The sequence below is a fragment of the Saccoglossus kowalevskii genome, chromosome 15 (genome assembly GCF_978046115.1).
Source record: "Saccoglossus kowalevskii chromosome 15, keSacKowa6.1, whole genome shotgun sequence".
Taxonomy (NCBI): domain Eukaryota; kingdom Metazoa; phylum Hemichordata; class Enteropneusta; family Harrimaniidae; genus Saccoglossus; species Saccoglossus kowalevskii.
The window spans coordinates 30151037-30171701 of record NC_140655.1 but is presented as its reverse complement, the minus strand read 5'-3'; the positions used below and the strand labels follow the sequence as shown (position 1 = coordinate 30171701).

The following is a 20665-nucleotide window of genomic DNA, read 5'->3' as shown; positions in this document are numbered from 1 at the left end:
ATATTGAAGACTGTCCTAAATTCAAGACAGACATTGCAAGGTTACAAGAGACAGTAATTACACATAAGTAGATAAGAGTTTACCATTGTTCGATGGGTGTATGACCAAACTGGTAAATAAATCTTTCTCAGGATTTCATAAAGAGGAATTCATGTAATGAATAAAGGTCTTGTCACACCGACCGAACTTTTTTATCACCACTCGTTACCGTTCACCACCGTTTAACAGAAGTTGGCCCGCGTTTAGGCAACGCCATATACGCTCGGTCACGGCTGATAGATCATCCTACCGCTCCTACCACCGTTCTAACAACGCCCAGTTAAGTTCCGACCGCTAGACGCAAGTTCGTGGACGCTTGGGTCCACTAGGCCAAATCTTAAACGCGGGACCACCGCTGCTTTGCCCGGGCGGTATGCCGCTAAACCAACTTTGAAACCCCGCGCGCTCTATCAACGCTCTCGTCATCGCTAAACCAACGCTCGCTACCGCTAAACCAACGCTAAAGCAACGCCGGCTTCAGCGGTGCACCTCTTAGGCAACACCCGTGTTTTCGATTTGTTCCCATGTTCGCGGTGACGAGCGTTGTCTAAATTCCGCGCCCTCTCCCTACCGTTGAAGGAACGTTCGGTCGGTGTGACCGGGCCTTTAATAAAGAACCCATAGAGAAACGCCAATATTTTAAAATTGCATATTTATATTTGAACTATTAAAGGCAGTTGCATTTTCCAATGGTGTCAACAACACCGCGACCGCTATGCGCGCGCGTGAGATGTTCTCACTATGCAATATTTACAACTGTGAGATGCCTTTTCAGATGGTGACCGTGAGAACGCGGTATTTATGTGCATACGTGAGCTTTCCTCAGCATGCAATGGTTTCAACTACATGTTGTGTAAATGATAGTGACAACAAAAAGTTGGGACTTCGTTGGACTGGAGTATCAAGTATTCACACTGCTTCTCCTAAGTTTATAACAAAACTTAGTAGTCGCCTTTCCGATGGCATTATTTCAGGCTATATGTTTGATGGTAACAACACTCGACGTGAGTCATTCTTAGTCATAAATGCTCACTAACAGCGATTTACCGATAACAAGAATTATTAAAACTGCTCGCACAATTTTAGCAACGTAAATACAAGTGTTAGTTATGATTACAACTAGTATGGTAGCGATATCAACAACGCATTCAATGGTGATACATGTGTAGTTAGTATACATTTTTATTGAACGAGTATCTATGTTTGATGCCACGCTCAGGAGATTTACAATGTAGATTGGACTTTTTAACGTAATACCAGATGATTCCCGTGGCGATAAGAAACAAATGTAAAATTCGAAAATGCCTTAGTTTAAATACGTGTATACAACTCTCAACTCCGCACGTTTCGCCATGTGTTATTTATTAAACCATCGGGGGTCCCGAATGGCTTTCTATTATAATAGTATAGATTTCGGATCAAGTGAAAATGAACAAATTAGTTCAATAAATCAAATGAATATATGAACTAGCTTAATAAGTCGTCGTGAACAGTCTGTGCAATGGATACTTGCAGATTGAAGTAACCATAGCATTTTAAAATGTCAGCCACCCATCATTACTATTTTTGAAACATCATATACCGTTGTGCCGTTCATAGAACACTAACAATTACTGCAATGAAATACAAACGCACACATTTATCTGTTCGTGTTTGTTCTGATAAAAACACAAATATGATCACATTTTGCATATCCAGTGAATTAAAACCGAGACTGAACATGTGCTTGTACGTCAGGTGAATGAAATTAATGAAATAAACAAACATTTACAATAAATTACATAGCTGCACCGTATGATGCGAACTATTGAGGTTCATCTATGATCCATTTAATCATGTTAGTTTTCTTCAATTAATAGTCGATGCGCGCGCAGTCTGTCGTGATTGGAGAAGATGCGTCACGGGATGAAAACGCGTATGGGTTTATGCTGCGGCTATAAATATCAATTTTTAATCAATCCGTCTGTTGCGTGATTCAGTTAATGCTAGTTTGTGCTCTCTCGACAGCCAAGACGCCCATATGAGAGAATGAATACCACATACTTAAATGGAACTACGGGGAAGCCATTCGAAACTAGTACACTGATCGCGGGAACGCACATCAACGAACCGAACGATGTGACATTTGAAATAAGCCTTGAGCAGAACACCACAGCCTTTACCAATTTAATACTGAACGCGTCACACTTGTTCGATTATGGAGATGGGGAGTTACATCACAACAATACCACTGATATTAGGCTTCCTATCCCTGCATCTGATGTCAGCCACGGTGTGAGATTTGAAGTCCCGTTTTTATTGGCGGTGTTTGTCATTGGTATGACTGGTAATATATTGGTATGTTTGATCTATGGACAGAGGGTGCATAGGAAATCAAATGCCTCGGTCTACATTCTCAATCTTGCCGTAGGTAAGTCAGAACATATTTGTACCGTAAAAGATTTTATCACATATCTCGTATTGCCCGGTCTCATAATGCTATTTGAAACCCGACGATCGAGCCGTGCAATAATTGTCCATATTATGCTGGGCCCTGTTTTGACAATATTTTGACAAATTCCTTTAAATAGATTCAGAGCGTCGCACACTCCCACCCGGTTTCAGTCAGTTACCGGTACATCAAATTAACGGAAATAACATTTAAATAATAACACATGCTTGTGGGGGTAATATCACGATTTGTTGCCTGCCCAAGGAATGGTGGTCATGACCATAACAGGGCATCATCAATATTATTGTCATGACCAACAGCCAGAGGGCAGACAACAAATCGTGATATTGACCAAATAACCATGTGTTATTTATTTTATCACATCGAACAGACATCCACCATGACAATCACAGCTACCATACATCACTCACACCCGCTCTCCCACAAAATAACAACACTTATATTTGAAGTATGCAATATTTTATTTATCATGTATTATAACAAGTGACACATTACTCAATAGTATACATAATACATTATTTGTAAAAAAGTACACAGTTAATGTTACTTTCACTCAATTATCGAGTATAAAATTATTGGAATGAATTGAGAACTTCTCAAAGGCAAATTATTTCATCGCCATTAATCAGATAAAAGTGACTGCAATGACTTTTTTACGAACGTACCACACCTTCTATCTGCTTTCACAAGTCACTTAGCTTAGAACGTTCTCGTTGAGCATCGACCACGGTGGCGGCTTTGTCGTACATATTTGCTTCATATAAATAATATTCAAAACATCAAAACAGAGCACTAGTATTTTACGTAATATCTATAATGACACATTCGCAGTCTATTTCGCATGGCTAAAGTTCCTTCAAAACCGTGAAAGCAATCTCGAAAACCACGGAGCCCGGGACAGCAGCACTGCAGCGAACTGCAATTTCTTATGCGCAGTATTGTTGCGAAGTAGTTTCAGTGACGTCATGCATGTGGTATATCCATTTGGCCGGCAAAGGAATATCAATCCGCACCGTGGAGGTTTAAATGATTGGTAGAAAAAAGATTAATAACTGAGATAAATGAAAAACCAGTAGTATTTATTTTAAATGGTATAAGGTATATGATAAACCTTTATGGAATGGATACAGATATAAATAATAAAACACAACTGTTCACAGTTTTTGGTACAATTCAGTGCATTTACCACATGGCTGTTCAGTCTTTGCACTGCGTGCATTTGATGTAAACAACAAAATATTTTACGCACGTTGTATGTATCGCGTGGGGCCAATGCCGAACACAACGCGATGTGAATACGGTTGTGCTTTAAATTTCATGTTTTTTTGGGGGAGGGGGCTCTTAGTAGAAAGTATAGGAAACATGCATACATGTAGTTACATCATTTGTAATTTTGGGTTTAATGACTACAAATTTTCTCTCTCTTGTTCAGTTTTAAGCTTCATTACTCCACTCGGTTGGATCGGAAAGATGTAAAATAATGAGGCTATTACGAAGATAACACAAAGTGTATGTTACGCGGTTGCTTCTTTACTGTCTCCGTAAAAACGTTACAAAATCTCAGAATATTGCAATGTTTTTTTCTCATGTGAAGTAAGACAAGGATGCCTTTCTTAAACGAGAAGAAAATATACTATTTTCCACTAACTTAAATAACCCATCTAGTATTCTGCTTTAAAACACGAATTACGTCTTTCGTAGACTAAAATCAAATGTAATGGCAAAATTAGGCATCGAATTCCGTAATTGCAGCTCGACCATGCTTACAATTTTGATATAGATCTGCAAGTACTCGCACTGATTTGTTATTTTAAACTTCGTGTTAATAAAGCGACCACGGCATGCTATCTTGTTTATGTCTAATGATGTTCGCTGGATACCTGGATTAATGTCACGGACGTATATATTCTAGGGCTTAGCAATGAAATAAGCCTAAGTTGTACTTTCAGAATAGATTTTAAGTGTTCGTTGTTTCACTACAGTCGAACAAGTCCCAATAATTGAACTTGAAAGAGAGTGAAGAAATTCCTCTTTACATGGATGTCTACATTTACGTTGAATTTAGTAGGTATCAATCTGTATTAATCATTATAGCAGTAATGTGTCGCTCGGTGTCACACCATGCATATTCTCGTGGCGGTATACACATCACAATCGGAGGAGAACCACGACTAAGCCTTTTTATTCACCATATATTTGTTTACATTAAAATTCAAATTTGATTTAAATGTGCATTTGCATTGAGATTTTGATTTTCAAGTTACGTTTTAAATTAAACTGCATTATTATTTTAAAGGACGGCAATCATCGCGCTGCACATGCCCGGCATTTGTGTTGATAAACATTGATTTTTCCCCCAATCGAATGCACCTTCTAAGGGAAATCAAAAGTATGACGTTTAATCCGGGCGCGACTTCCACTAATAACCGTCAGCGACTCCTTCGATACCTTCCAATCGCCTAAAAACCTAGTTAAAGCTCGGTAAAGTCTCAGTTTGTACTTATTGATCTGCGAAACAGTCAAAGTCGTCATCTTTGTTTATACGAGAACAATATATTTCGCGCATGCGTGGCGCAACGACTACCGCCCTTTAACTTAAATTGAACCGACCACTTATGACGAACTGAGCGCTACGGTATTGACCAAACGAATTATACCAAATGTTTTAGAGTGTCCTGTGCGAACTATTTATTGCTACCACAAACGGAAATATGCTCTATCTTGTACTAGGTAGATGTAACTCTCCTTACAAAAAAGGCGATGTCACCAACCTTAAAACACTGGCGGCCTGTAAGTCTGTTATGCGATTGCGATTGCGCGGAGGTCATTGGAACATAGCCACTTACACCAAACTTCTATATTCATAACAACATTCTTCTTCTTTTTGACATCATTGACTATGTCAACTCACCCAACTCACCTTTGCCCATTGTCGCCAAAAAAAAGGCATTTGATAAGATACAACACGGATATCGTTTTAACTAATTTCGTGCCGTTGGTTTTGTTGACCGTTTCATTTCTTACATTCGCTCTCTATATGTCAATCCCGATTCCCGGTTTCCATTAATTTTGCCCTCACTACACCCATCACAGTAGCCCGGGCACTGTCCACTGCATTAAATTAGAAATTATGAAAATATCGAAGGACTGGCCATACATCACAGCAGTAATCAAGACTATAAACTCACTGCTTGATAACACACTCTTCCTACATCCCATCAAAAAAGAAACCATTGCACTTTGAGGACGTGGGAACAACAAAAATCCGGAAATGAAACTCGCTTTGATACCGCTGATATTTCTGATTAAAATCCATTCTGAGCTTATTCTTCAGCTCAGTTGTTTTTGAGTTTATCGCCACTAAATGGAAAGTAATACGTCATATGCAAGTCAACTACTATGTACGACTATCAATGCTCCTATACATAAATTGCCGTGATTCTATTGTGAACTCCTGCAGTGTTGGATGTCTGTAGATAAAGTGCGTAAATTCAATGATGGTAACCTAACTGATCTCCTCAATGAGCCATTTTTAATAAATCACTTATCCTACATCATATAAAGAAAGAACCCTTTGCCCCAGGCACTTTGTGGACGCGCGAATAACAAAAGTCCGGAAATAAAACTTGGATACCACTGATATATCTAATTAAAAATCCATTCTGAGCGTATTCTTCAGCTCAGTGTTAAAGGTTTCTGCAATTTTATCGCCACCAAATGGAAATACACCATCAAAACTTATTTCAAAGGAAATGGGATGTGTAATCAACCTCTTTTCACACCATAGCTTTGAACTGTACTTATCATTATATAAGTTTGGAAAAGGGCACAATCTATAGACACGGGGTCTTCTTTATCATACACTATTTTAACTGAACACTGTCTGGCGTGACATACGTAGTCTGACAGAACATTCTCACCCCTGTTTCAAGGATTGTTATGAAGCACCAGTTATTAAAAAAATATGGAGATGTGCAGTGGCGTATTTTTCATGCTTCCTTTCCAACGGGAAGAACGGAACGGAAAAATTCAGATGAGTGTCCGTTCTGTAATCAAGTCGACACACTTCAACACATTATGACTATTTATCAAATAACAACCTACTTCACTATTTTAATAATATCACGTCGTGATTGGTTAAATTAAACTTTCGCATTCCTATTTAGTGGTGGACTATATTTACAGACCCGTCGCTCAAAAAACTGTCTTTGTAGCCTTTGCTTTCTCATCAATTCGAGGCTTAAAATATTTCCGGATTATGGACAATTGCCTTAATTTGAGATTATGTGGATGGTAGCAAATGCACTGTGTACAATCCAGAATAACACACTTCGCATTCTATTAGAAATTCGTGAATAAAATAACGATCAGTTTTGGACCTATCGAGAGCTTTTTCATATTCGTTGAAGGTACGGGAAAAACTTACACATATTGTTACAAAATGTATACATATTGTTAGATTATTGTCTTCAAACTGAAACTTGAAACCCACCTTGTTCTTCCACAATGTTGTTATATTGATAATATTTGTTTAATCTCCTCATGATCTCTTGTAGTTTATCGTTTTTTTATTAACATAATTTCGCGGTATGATAGAGAGACTGTGGTATTGCTTATTACATGCCTTCATCCGTCCGCCAATCAAACACACACCGTTTAGAACAGGAACATCCGGGGATTTTTGCTGTCCAGAGAAGTCCAATGATCAAAGAAATTCCCGGAACTACTCGATCATTTAGACTTGTGAAGTACTTACTACCGCGAAGATAGCGCTTCAAACTACACTTCATGTTAGCGAGGGAAGCTGGCTCATATTCGTCTCCGTCCTTCTTCTTTATGCTGATGAAAAATTTGCCCAGAAGCTCATTCAACTCGACCGGTGGTATGTCTTCGAGGCGCCGCAGTATTCTGAGTTAGGCACTTGGTACAGCGACGGACATCACGTTCGGTGATTTTAACGGTACTTTGCTTCTGGTGTGCTTTTATAAAACCGTCCTCTTCGTCTGGTACTTCATTTTCTGCTGCTGGTCCAAGGATTTCATCAAGTTGGCTCTGTCCTATCGACCACAACCACTGCATAATATCCATTTCGTCTGCTGCAGCCATCGTCCGCACGTTATCGAGGGAGCCGGTTAACAGGAAGCGTAAACATATCCATCCGCAGTGTCAAACCTATCGATTAACGCGATTGCATACAAAACTTTGTTACTGCTTAATAAAAATGTACCTTTTTACCAATAAGGATTATTTTTAAACATTAAGATATAACCCTGTATTTTTTATGTTATTAATAAAGGCATGTAATAAAATGATCCCTAACCTTCTAACGTCGGGCAAATGATCACCTGCGCTCGGGGCACAGACGCCCTTATTCGGGCAGTAATATATTTTATTAACAGGGTAGTATATTAGGCGTAGTTGCAGACTGTCATTTAGACATTTAGACCGTACTACTCATTAAACCACAGTTAAACAACAGTAGACACAGTGACGTTGTGATGAACCGCTAATTATGAATATTCTCTTTCTGTATATTATACTCCGATTTCTTAAACATCCCTTTAATTAAATGTAAATCCAGATGTCTTCATAACAAGTATTCTGATCCGCTATGTAAATATAAAGTGTTTCGGTGATTATTTATTGAGTGCGCAAATAACGTAGTAATATATTTTCAATAAATTTTCATCAATTTCCATGCGTTACTGCTTTTGGTTTCTGTTTCACGCGCTGTTGAACCAAGACATTGACGTCATGTTGCATAGTGCTTATCAGTTTAATTACTGTGATAATAATTCAATGAACACTGCACTATATGTGTAAATAGTGTCATGATTCTAGACCAAACAATTTACACGAGAATCACGAAGCGGGGGAGTCGTCACCTGCGCATGCGTCAGATGGCCATATCGTGACATTGTTTACAAACAAGCGTATACCAATGAGCTTTTGCGTTTTTAGCGTGTGACTATGACTACAGGATTCTACCCACAATTCCATTGGTAACTCACACTAAGACTACAGGATTCTACCCACAATTGCATTGGTAACTCACACTATGACTACAGGATTCTACCCACAATTACACTGGTAACTCACACTAAGACTACAGGATTCTACCCACAATTCCATTGGTAACTCACACTAAGGCTACAGGATTCTACCCACAATTCCATTGGTAACTCACACTAAGGCTACAGGATTCTACACACAATTGCATTGGTAACTCACACTAAGACTACAGGATTCTACCCACAATTGCATTGGTAACTTACACTAAGACTACAGGATTCTACCCACAATTGCATTGGTAACTCACACTAAGACAACATGATTCTACCCACAATTGCATTGGTAACTCACACTAAGACTACAGGATTCTACCCACAATTGCACTGGTAACTCACACTAAGACTACAGGATTCTACACACAATTGCACTGGTAACTGACACTAAGACTACAGGATTCTACCCACAATTGCACTGGTAACTCACACTAAGACTACAGGATTCTACCCACAATTGCATTGGTAACTCACACTAAGACTACAGGATTTTACACACAATTGCACTGGTAACTCACACTATGACTACAGGATTCTACCCACAATTGCATTGGTAACTCACACTAAGACTACCGGATTCTACACACAACTGCATTGGTAACTCACACTAAGTCTACAGGATTCTACCCACAATTGCATTGGTAACTCACACTAAGACTACAGGTTTCTACCCACAATTGCACTGGTAACTGACACTAAGACTACAGGATTCTACCCACAATTGCACTGGTAACTGACACTAAGACTACAGGATTCTACCCACAATTGCATTGGTAACTCACACTAAGACTACAGGATTCTACCCACAATTGCACTGGTAACTCACACTAAGACTACAGGATTCTACCCACAATTGCACTGGTAACTCACACTAAGACTACAGGATTCTACACACAATTGCACTGGTAACTCACACTAAGACTACAGGATTCTACCCACAATTGCACTGGTAACTCACACTAAGACTACAGGATTCTACATACAATTGCATTGGTAACTCACACTAAGACTACAGGATTCTACCCACAATTACACTGGTAACTCACACTAAGACTACAGGATTCTACACACAATTGCATTGGTAACTCACACTAAGACTACAGGATTCTACCCACAATTGCATTGGTAACTCACACTAAGACTACAGGATTCTACCCACAATTGCACTGGTAACTCACACTAAGACTACAGGATTCTACCCACAATTGCATTGGTAACTCACACTAAGACTACAGGATTCTACCCACAATTGCACTGGTAACTCACACTAAGACTACAGGATTCTACACACAATTGCATTGGTAACTCACACTAAGGCTACAGGATTCTACACACAATTGCACTGGTAACTCACACTAAGACTACAGGATTCTACCCACAATTGCATTGGTAACTCACACTAAGACTACAGGATTCTACCCACAATTGCACTGGTAACTCACACTAAGACTACAGGATTTCACACACAATTGCATTGGTAACTCACACTAAGACTACAGGATTCTACACACAATTGCACTGGTAACTGACACTAAGACTACAGGATTCTACCCACAATTGCACTGGTAACTCACACTAAGACTACAGGATTCTACCCACAATTGCATTGGTAACTCACACTAAGACTACAGGATTTTACACACAATTGCACTGGTAACTCACACTATGACTACAGGATTCTACCCACAATTGCATTGGTAACTCACACTAAGACTACCGGATTCTACACACAACTGCATTGGTAACTCACACTAAGTCTACAGGATTCTACCCACAATTGCATTGGTAACTCACACTAAGACTACAGGTTTCTACCCACAATTGCACTGGTAACTGACACTAAGACTACAGGATTCTACCCACAATTGCACTGGTAACTGACACTAAGACTACAGGATTCTACCCACAATTGCATTGGTAACTCACACTAAGACTACAGGATTCTACCCACAATTGCACTGGTAACTCACACTAAGACTACAGGATTCTACCCACAATTGCATTGGTAACTCACACTAAGACTACAGGATTCTACCCACAATTGCATTGGTAACTCACACTAAGACTACAGGATTTTACACACAATTGCACTGGTAACTCACACTATGACTACAGGATTCTACCCACAATTGCATTGGTAACTCACACTAAGACTACCGGATTCTACACACAACTGCATTGGTAACTCACACTAAGTCTACAGGATTCTACCCACAATTGCATTGGTAACTCACACTAAGACTACAGGTTTCTACCCACAATTGCACTGGTAACTGACACTAAGACTACAGGATTCTACCCACAATTGCACTGGTAACTGACACTAAGACTACAGGATTCTACCCACAATTGCATTGGTAACTCACACTAAGACTACAGGATTCTACCCACAATTGCACTGGTAACTCACACTAAGACTACAGGATTCTACCCACAATTGCACTGGTAACTCACACTAAGACTACAGGATTCTACACACAATTGCACTGGTAACTGACACTAAGACTACAGGATTCTACCCACAATTGCACTGGTAACTGACACTAAGACTACAGGATTCTACCCACAATTGCATTGGTAACTCACACTAAGACTACAGGATTCTACCCACAATTGCACTGGTAACTCACACTAAGACTACAGGATTCTACCCACAATTGCACTGGTAACTCACACTAAGACTACAGGATTCTACACACAATTGCACTGGTAACTCACACTAAGACTACAGGATTCTACCCACAATTGCACTGGTAACTCACACTAAGACTACAGGATTCTACATACAATTGCATTGGTAACTCACACTAAGACTACAGGATTCTACCCACAATTACACTGGTAACTCACACTAAGACTACAGGATTCTACACACAATTGCATTGGTAACTCACACTAAGACTACAGGATTCTACCCACAATTGCATTGGTAACTCACACTAAGACTACAGGATTCTACCCACAATTGCACTGGTAACTCACACTAAGACTACAGGATTCTACCCACAATTGCATTGGTAACTCACACTAAGACTACAGGATTCTACCCACAATTGCACTGGTAACTCACACTAAGACTACAGGATTCTACACACAATTGCATTGGTAACTCACACTAAGGCTACAGGATTCTACACACAATTGCACTGGTAACTCACACTAAGACTACAGGATTCTACCCACAATTGCATTGGTAACTCACACTAAGACTACAGGATTCTACCCACAATTGCACTGGTAACTCACACTAAGACTACAGGATTTCACACACAATTGCATTGGTAACTCACACTAAGACTACAGGATTCTACACACAATTGCACTGGTAACTGACACTAAGACTACAGGATTCTACCCACAATTGCACTGGTAACTCACACTAAGACTACAGGATTCTACCCACAATTGCATTGGTAACTCACACTAAGACTACAGGATTTTACACACAATTGCACTGGTAACTCACACTATGACTACAGGATTCTACCCACAATTGCATTGGTAACTCACACTAAGACTACCGGATTCTACACACAACTGCATTGGTAACTCACACTAAGTCTACAGGATTCTACCCACAATTGCATTGGTAACTCACACTAAGACTACAGGTTTCTACCCACAATTGCACTGGTAACTGACACTAAGACTACAGGATTCTACCCACAATTGCACTGGTAACTGACACTAAGACTACAGGATTCTACCCACAATTGCATTGGTAACTCACACTAAGACTACAGGATTCTACCCACAATTGCACTGGTAACTCACACTAAGACTACAGGATTCTACCCACAATTGCATTGGTAACTCACACTAAGACTACAGGATTCTACCCACAATTGCACTGGTAACTCACACTAAGACTACAGGATTCTACACACAATTGCATTGGTAACTCACACTAAGACTACAGGATTCTACACACAATTGCACTGGTAACTCACACTAAGACTACAGGATTCTACCCACAATTGCATTGGTAACTCACACTAAGACTACAGGATTCTACCCACAATTGCACTGGTAACTCACACTAAGACTACAGGATTTCACACACAATTGCATTGGTAACTCACACTAAGACTACAGGATTCTACACACAATTGCACTGGTAACTCACACTAAGACTACAGGATTCTACCCACAATTGCATTGGTAACTCACACTAAGACTACAGGATTCTACACACAATTGCATTGGTAACTCACACAAAGACTACAGGATTCTACCCACAATTGCATTGGTAACTCACACTAAGTCCACAGGATTCTACACACAATTGCACTGGTAACTCACACTAAGACTACAGGATTCTACCCACAATTGCACTGGTAACTCACACTATGACTACAGGATTCTACCCACAATCGCATTGGTAACTCACACTAAGACTACAGGATTCTACCCACAATTGCATTGGTAACTCACACTAAGACTACAGGATTCTAACCACAATTGCACTGGTAACTCACACTAAGACTACAGGATTCTACCCACAATTACACTGGTAACTGACACTAAGACGACAAGATTCTACTCACAATTACACTGGTAACTGACACTAAGACTACAGGATTCTACACACAATTGCATTGTTAACTCACACTAAGACTACAGGATTCTACACACAATTGCACTGGTAACTCACACTAAGACTACAGGATTCTACCCACAATTGCACTGGTAACTCTAAGACTACAAGATTCTACCCACACTTGCACTGGTAACTCACACTAAGACTACATGATTCTACCCACAGTAGCACTGATAACTCACACAAAGTCTAAGACTGCCGTATTGAGAAATTGTGATATTCGTCTCATGTATTTGCATGTTCGATAGTGTTTGTTCTGCGGTCTTATGCATTTCATTTTACATATGAACTAGCACAAATGAAAGCAGCAACACGCTAGAAAAAAATCCTCAACGATAAAAAAAACGTAATAACACGGCTAAGATTTTCTTGTTAATCAGTCGTTTGGGGAGAGTTTTGACATATGCCTGGAGTAAAACTGGCAAATAAAAGACACATAAATACATCGAAAACACATTAGGGAGACCATTAAATAATAGCTAATGTCCCTTTGACGATAAGCCAGGGATTTAATTTGACACATAGTAATGCTTGGATGATGCAATCAGAAAATGTCTCTTTGAATTATATAACCGATGTTGTGGTTTTTATTGATAGCATAATGACAGACTCAACCGTAAACATAATGAGAATGTACACATTTATCTTGCTATATGGATGAATTACTATGACAACTTGAATGCATCGCTGATAATTTAAAAGAAAACAAATTCCAATTTTACTGTATCCAGATTAATAAATGTGAGATTCGTCTTTGTGGACGAATGTCAACACTCAATGTGTATAATTATATTCTAGTTCTATTAGCCATGTTAATGTAGGTATGCATGTCTGTTGCATGTTTTGAAATATTGCATAATTGTCATGCGACTAACGGTTTGGTATTAGTACCCTATTACTCCAAAATTGTTTCAATATATTTTAGTAACATTGTTTATTTTTCTCTAATGCTTATATTCCACTCTTTGTTTCACATGGATTAATAATAGTTAGGGTTGTATGTGACGACTCAATGTTTTACTTGATGCGTAATTGGCGAGAGTGTATATGGATAAAAAGGAGGCAACGTAAACACACTTTCTACTAAAAATTTGAAGGTAGTCTGAAAAGTCTGATCCTTTTTACCTAAATTTACTTAATCAACCTCATTCACGTGTCAAATTAATAGTGAATGACAATAACGTACATAGTATATTTCATTGAATGTATCCACTGACAAAGTATACCATATATGTTTTTATTAAATAAAATACTGGTGTTGTGTTGTGAAATGAAATCTTTTCGTGTAAAACTTGTAGTTCTTGTAAGGTGATTTGGAGGTGTTTTATATGTAACATGGAAAAATACACAGCACACGTTATTGCACGGGTGATTTTTTTATTTAAATACTTTTTCCCACATAATAATTACATAATACTTTACAGTTACAAAAGTGTACACACACTGAAAACCTGAAACCTGACTTAGATGTGGGATATTGTGGCGTTTTATATTTTGAACTAATTAATGTCAGCTGCCATATTTTGTCGGTAATTCAAATAAAATAAAACATTTTTGATCAGTTTGCTTACTACTTTAATAGTTATAAAAGTCAGTGTTGACTGCTGGCAGTGAATGGGTAGCTACCCTTTAATCCATACCCTAAACGGCTTCCATTTCTGATAATGATATAATATTTTGAAGGACAATTCATTTTCCATATGTTCGTGGTCTTTAATGAATGCGTCAAAACCAAAGAATGATGCCATTTTTGCCTCTCCTCTACATTTGTAAATGTATTTTTTAAACAATAAAATAAAATAATTCAACATGATATTTTTTACAATTTTGCTGCCGTTTTTTCCACAACGACCCAGTCGCATTGCACAAACAAGTGCTCTATGGTTTCAATTTCTGTGTGATAAATGATACATAAAGGGAAGTCTACTAACTTCAATTCAAAAGTTTTGAAAAACGTTGGGATGTATGTTTGGATGATTTACAACTGAAAGGCTCTAATTGTAGTAATGTAAGGTAAATTAAAATTGCTCTTGATAAGCACTGGAGACACTTGATAGAGTTTGTCAGGACTTAATTGTTGGATATTCTATTATACTGTCACACATATACGTATACACTTGATTGCTTGTTAATGAATTAATATGTATATATGATGAATTAAAATAAATTATATTTTCTGGTTCAAACCACTTGTGACTGTTGTTATGAATTTGAATTTACCACTTTTTCCGCATTGCAGAATTTAATCGATGAATTTGTAAGTAATCTAAAGTTGATAAGCCCTTTGTTCGTCATAAATTCCAATCGTGAAGGTTGCCCCTAGTATCGAATAAATGAATGATTCTATTAATATTTTTAATTGCCAGAGATTCAAAATAAACTGAATGATTTCCAATTTTATATTTGTTATTCCAAAGCCATTTATAATCTGTTATATTAGATGATTCAAGGAAAACTTGTGAAAATGTTGCCCATTCAAGGCAGATATCTGGAAGGAATGACAAGACAAATTTATTTAGTTCCTCTGCATCGTAAGTCCAGAGAAAACGTATGTCACCACTAAAATGACATAACACAACTTACATGGTCACCTGCCATCCGGCCTGACCTTCTTTGTCAAACTTTTTAATCCATTTATAAGCTCTAAGCTCCTAACCACATATTATCTAAAACACGCCCATCACGGATTACATCTTGCATGTCTGAAGACATTGTATGTGTTTGTGACGTTATTGATGCAAATTTACGCTAGTTTCTGTTTACAATTTATTGACACGTTCATGCCACTTTACGCACAGTGAGCAATGCATGGTAAACAGACATGTTATAACAGTGTCAGGGCTTTATTTGTGAGGACCTTTTTAAATTAAATAACTACAAATTGATAACTTGTGTCAATGAAGGCAGTCGTGCAGTAACCTGTCGGGGCTGTTAAACAAGCAAACGACACCACCTCGCAAAGTATTGTCTCATCAGACCTCAGACCACTACAAGAACATACTAGTAATGCGGCTTTTTCTTTGGTGGGATGTGTGCTGCGTTTTTAATATTTAATAAGGTAGCAACCAATAATATATATAATTTGAATTAAACCAGTTTCAGTAAGCTATTTGTCATGTATTTACTAAAGTGTATATATATTCTGACGGTTTGAGCTTAGGATAACATACATGAATGTATTTATGAGCATTGTTTACTTAACGGATTTTGCAACGAAGCACCTTGTGAAAATTATTCATACCTGTATATTGTTAATAGGGAAACGTGTAGTATTATACAGTATTTCCGTTGTCTGGTCGACAATCTGTGTTATAGATGCAGGTTCGTGGGAACTTGGTGTGAATTTTCTTTAGCTTTTTCTTACTCAGATAATTATTGCTAGAGGCTGTTAAAATATCGGAGCGACTCAAATATACTGCAAATATACCTTAATTGCCGGCGTTGGCGTGTACCATTATACACACATGGAGAGGTGCATGTTATCTCATCTGGGCAATGTTTTTTTTTTCCTACATGTAGCTAAGGTTAAGATTGTATTTCCTGGATATAACATCGTCTATATGTTTAATATAGATTCTAAATTATCGGTCATCATGCCTAACGACCAGGGGGGGGGAGGGTTACTAGTGGAAACTTACCAATGTGTATGCGAGGCACATTGGGTCTGTAAATTATGTTTTAAAATAAACAAGGGGACCTTTTACACTTTCAATCGTCAAGGGGTTTCTTTTTACATTTTTGAAAATAAAAAATGCCGTACTTATTTTGTGTTGATAGACATGATAGACCAATTTATTGTAGATTTGTTTCAATGGTTTTTTATTTTTAGAAAAATGTGTTTCAATGAAGGTGTAGGTTTTTCAGAAATCTGATCACCCAAAAGTTGGTGCATTGCATACCCGGACTGACCCCAATCAAACGATTTAGATTAGGTAGGGGATTATATCCCTGTAATACCAGGAGAGGGATCTACGATAGAATACTGCCCGGTCTTTGAATCGAGCACATCATTGTACCATGCGCTGAAATCTATCTTGCTCATTTTAACTTGTTCTGCCGATGAATGAAGCTCATTAAATTATTGCTGGATTATTCTTTACCACATACTTCTAAACAGTTCAGTTCATCCATGACACGTTTCGAGGAATCTCGTCTGCCAGGATGAATGTCAGTTATAGAATGAATTGAACTACGCACAAACAATAATTAAATTGAGAAAATGTTGCTACTTTTTGCCATTTTAGATGTCGGTCGTTAAATTACAGGCACGCAACACACATTTTCGTGTACTTTAAAACCATTTACAAAGATCGAGTCATGTTATAATTATTACATATATTTGTTATCTTTCTATAAAATTTGTTTACCAATTACTCAATTCGATTACTCAATGTTCTCATACAATTCAGGATGATTACTTTCCGCATTTTATATTCCCTTGTTAATATAATCATCAGGTAGGGATTTTATTAGGGAACAAATGCAGTTATTTTCATGACTGATGATAATCACAAAAATGTTTTTTATTCATCGTTCAGAATTCAGTGAAACCATGAAAACACTATTTTTCACTGACGAACATCAAAACGATATCGACGCCCTGAACGGCGTCCCCTAGACCTATTTACGTCATATAATCACTTCATAAGAGGACGCAATGCTTCGAGAAATCCCTCTTAATATATACTTTTCATATTATTATGATTTTAATAATACTTATTTATCATCACAATTGGCAAACAAGCAATGTTTATAGAGGTCTATTTTGTGGAAGTCGAAATTCAAGTAGTCGTCTGCTAAAACAAAATCTAAAAATGAATATTTTTTTTTTATTGTTTCAGGTGATATACTGGCGCTAACTATTGTCGGGTTTCATCTTACTGAGTTTTTTAGAGCAACCTGGCCGTTCCTTTGGCAAACTGACTATTCCTGTGCTGTTTTGCGGTATTTGCGTTTTGTTGGTTTCAATGTAACAGTTTTCACAATGGTCGCCATAGCAATAGATAGATTCTGTGCTATACATTTCCCGATGGCTTTCAGAGTCAGATTCACTCTTAGACGAACACGTATTATCATAGTAATTGTGTGGTTGTTAGCCTGCGTTGCCGCCATGCCTACGGCTTTTATGTTCAAGGTAAGTGTATCAGTGATATCTTTATTAGAAACCTAGGGAGTCATGTTGTAAATCACTCTAGGGAGTCATGTTGTAAATCACTGCAGGTGTGAACAATTGACGCATATATATTCAGAAATTATATTGATTATATCTTGATTGAAAACAATACATTTCTATTTACAATTAGTTATTTCTTTTTGGTGTTGTTTTGCCCACTGTCGTATACATACGTCACTTCCGTTGTAAGTTAAGATGGCGCTATATCCAACAAAACCAGTATGAAGTCAACAAATCTTCACTGGATAACAATTGTTGCTAGTATTTCAGCCATGTTGACACTTAGTTACTAGTATTCGTCGATTTTGAAAAAATCTTCGCTTAACATTGTTAACTGTATTTCTAAATTAATTTAAATGGGTCAATTACCCGTTGGCTCGCCATCTTATGTGATTGGATCGCGCCACCGTCCAAACAAATTCTACTTGAGGGCGTAGTTTGTATTAACAATATTTGAACAACAAACTGTTAATCGTTTACATTCAATTTCTCCATGATCGCTTAATACATGTCTGTATATAGTTTCCATTCATGTCGTAGTTTAATTTGAAGCATGATGAAATTATCATAACCTTACATACATGTTTGTACATATTATGGTTTCAGCTATTTATCTCATATATCTTACAAATTTCATCTGATAAAATCATGTGATATTTTTGATATAATTCTCACACAATATTACACAATTTATCGGCAATTTGAACAATATTGAACACACAATTTCACATTGTTACGTCACCATTTGGCCAAATGCAACAACTTGGGTCGTTTGGTAACTACATAATTTATTTATAATATATTAACTGTTTGAAATATGGTAAATTTGAATGTTTCCGTAATATTTCAATTGTTTATTAGCCAAAGTGCGTTTTCGGTTAATAGTCAAATATGCGAAATCATTTCTAATTTCCCACTTTTCGTTTTTCACTTTTGAGCGTGTCGCTTTATTACACATAAAATATGTGAGGCAGTTAATATAATTACTTTTAAATCCAAGATGCTGTCAATATTTCAACCGACTTCAAAAATAACTACGTGTTTCAATAACAGGCGATAAACTGACGGTCAACTGTGTTCAACAATGGATGTACACACTACAACTTTAACGTAAATTTGTTGTTGATTTTAATGTTTCGAAATTCGAGATCCATGATATTACTACACTAATTTGATAAATCTGATATAATGGTTTACTCATTAGAGATAATTGATTTGAAAGAATTCTTTGATAGTAGTGTACTTACTAACATATAAATTGTGTAATATTTCATATGAACAACCCCACGAAAGAATAAACGCATCCATGTTAATAGTTCGGAAAACAATGTTTGCACATGGTCTCTCGGTATATTAGTGTGACACACTAAAACCATTCATTGTCGATATATCCTGTTATAGGCGATTTATGGTTCCCTTGGAAACAACAGCGTCACATACAAAGGCAAGTCTCCATTCGCTTGTAAACTTGTTCTACCATTTGGTCCATGGTTCTCCGACTTCAAAGCCGTCTACTTGAACGTGATCTTGTTCTACCTACCGGTATTAATTACGGCAGTACTGTATTCATTTATCGTCTACAAAGTATGGAGAAACGGCGTCGCCATGGCAACTAGCCGCCAAACAACTAAAAAATCACACTCAAACGCTCACTGGAAGACAGCCAAGGTGTTGATTGCAGTGTTTATTGCCTACACCTGTTGCTATGTTTTATTAAGCACGTACAATCTGGTGTCTCGGTATTTTCCTCAGTTCTACCTGCATCCTATGATTAAGAACGTCGGTTTATTGCTGCCGTATGCTAACAGTTGTATAAATCCGATTATTTATTCGTTCATCAACAAGACCTTTCGCCAATCGGTTCGAACGCTTATCTGCGGTCACACTGATAAAGGATTACGTAATACTACCTCGACGTATATTTCATCATCTAATAACCATGAGAATGTTGTTTCTAGGATGTCACAAGAAGGCGTGACGTCACCGTTTGAGGTAGACGATAATATTTAATTGCTATATCCTTGTATGATTAAATGCCTATATCAATGTAATTCATTATTTTAGGAAACAATTGAAAACACAATACAATTGGTATCCTGGCATACTTTGGCTATTTAACGTATGGGTGTTAGATTATTGCTAAAAAGCGCTAATAACATCAATATGAAACATCCATAGTCCATAAAACGACTTACAATTTCAGAAAAGCAATGGGGTCAAACACAACATGAACATTCTGGAAACTGAACAAAGGTGATATCAGAAGTTCCAAAAAAATTTAGCCCATCTTTCTTCGTTGCGGCATCAACTACATACCTTCCTTCTAATATACATCT

At 37.6% G+C, this 20665-nt stretch overlaps 1 protein-coding gene across 1 annotated transcript; it reads left to right on the top strand.

Moving 5' to 3' along the window:
• Positions 1 to 2067: 2067 nt before the first annotated feature.
• Positions 2068 to 20339, top strand: LOC102805798 (somatostatin receptor type 5-like). The gene is made up of 3 exons (XM_006814087.2): positions 2068 to 2449; positions 17998 to 18290; positions 19731 to 20339. Exons 1-3 carry the CDS (start codon positions 2068 to 2070, stop codon positions 20337 to 20339), a joined length of 1284 nt encoding a protein of 427 aa, XP_006814150.2.
• Positions 20340 to 20665: the final 326 nt, after the last annotated feature.

Excerpts from the sequence above, each read along its gene's own strand:
- LOC102805798 (XM_006814087.2), top strand. The coding sequence starts at position 2,068 with ATGAATACCACATACTTAAATGGAACTACGGGGAAGCCATTCGAAACT. Across the intron at positions 2,450-17,997 it reads CATTCTCAATCTTGCCGTAG|GTGATATACTGGCGCTAACT; the intron begins GTAAGTCAGAAC and ends TTATTGTTTCAG. Across the intron at positions 18,291-19,730 it reads CTACGGCTTTTATGTTCAAG|GCGATTTATGGTTCCCTTGG; the intron begins GTAAGTGTATCA and ends ATCCTGTTATAG.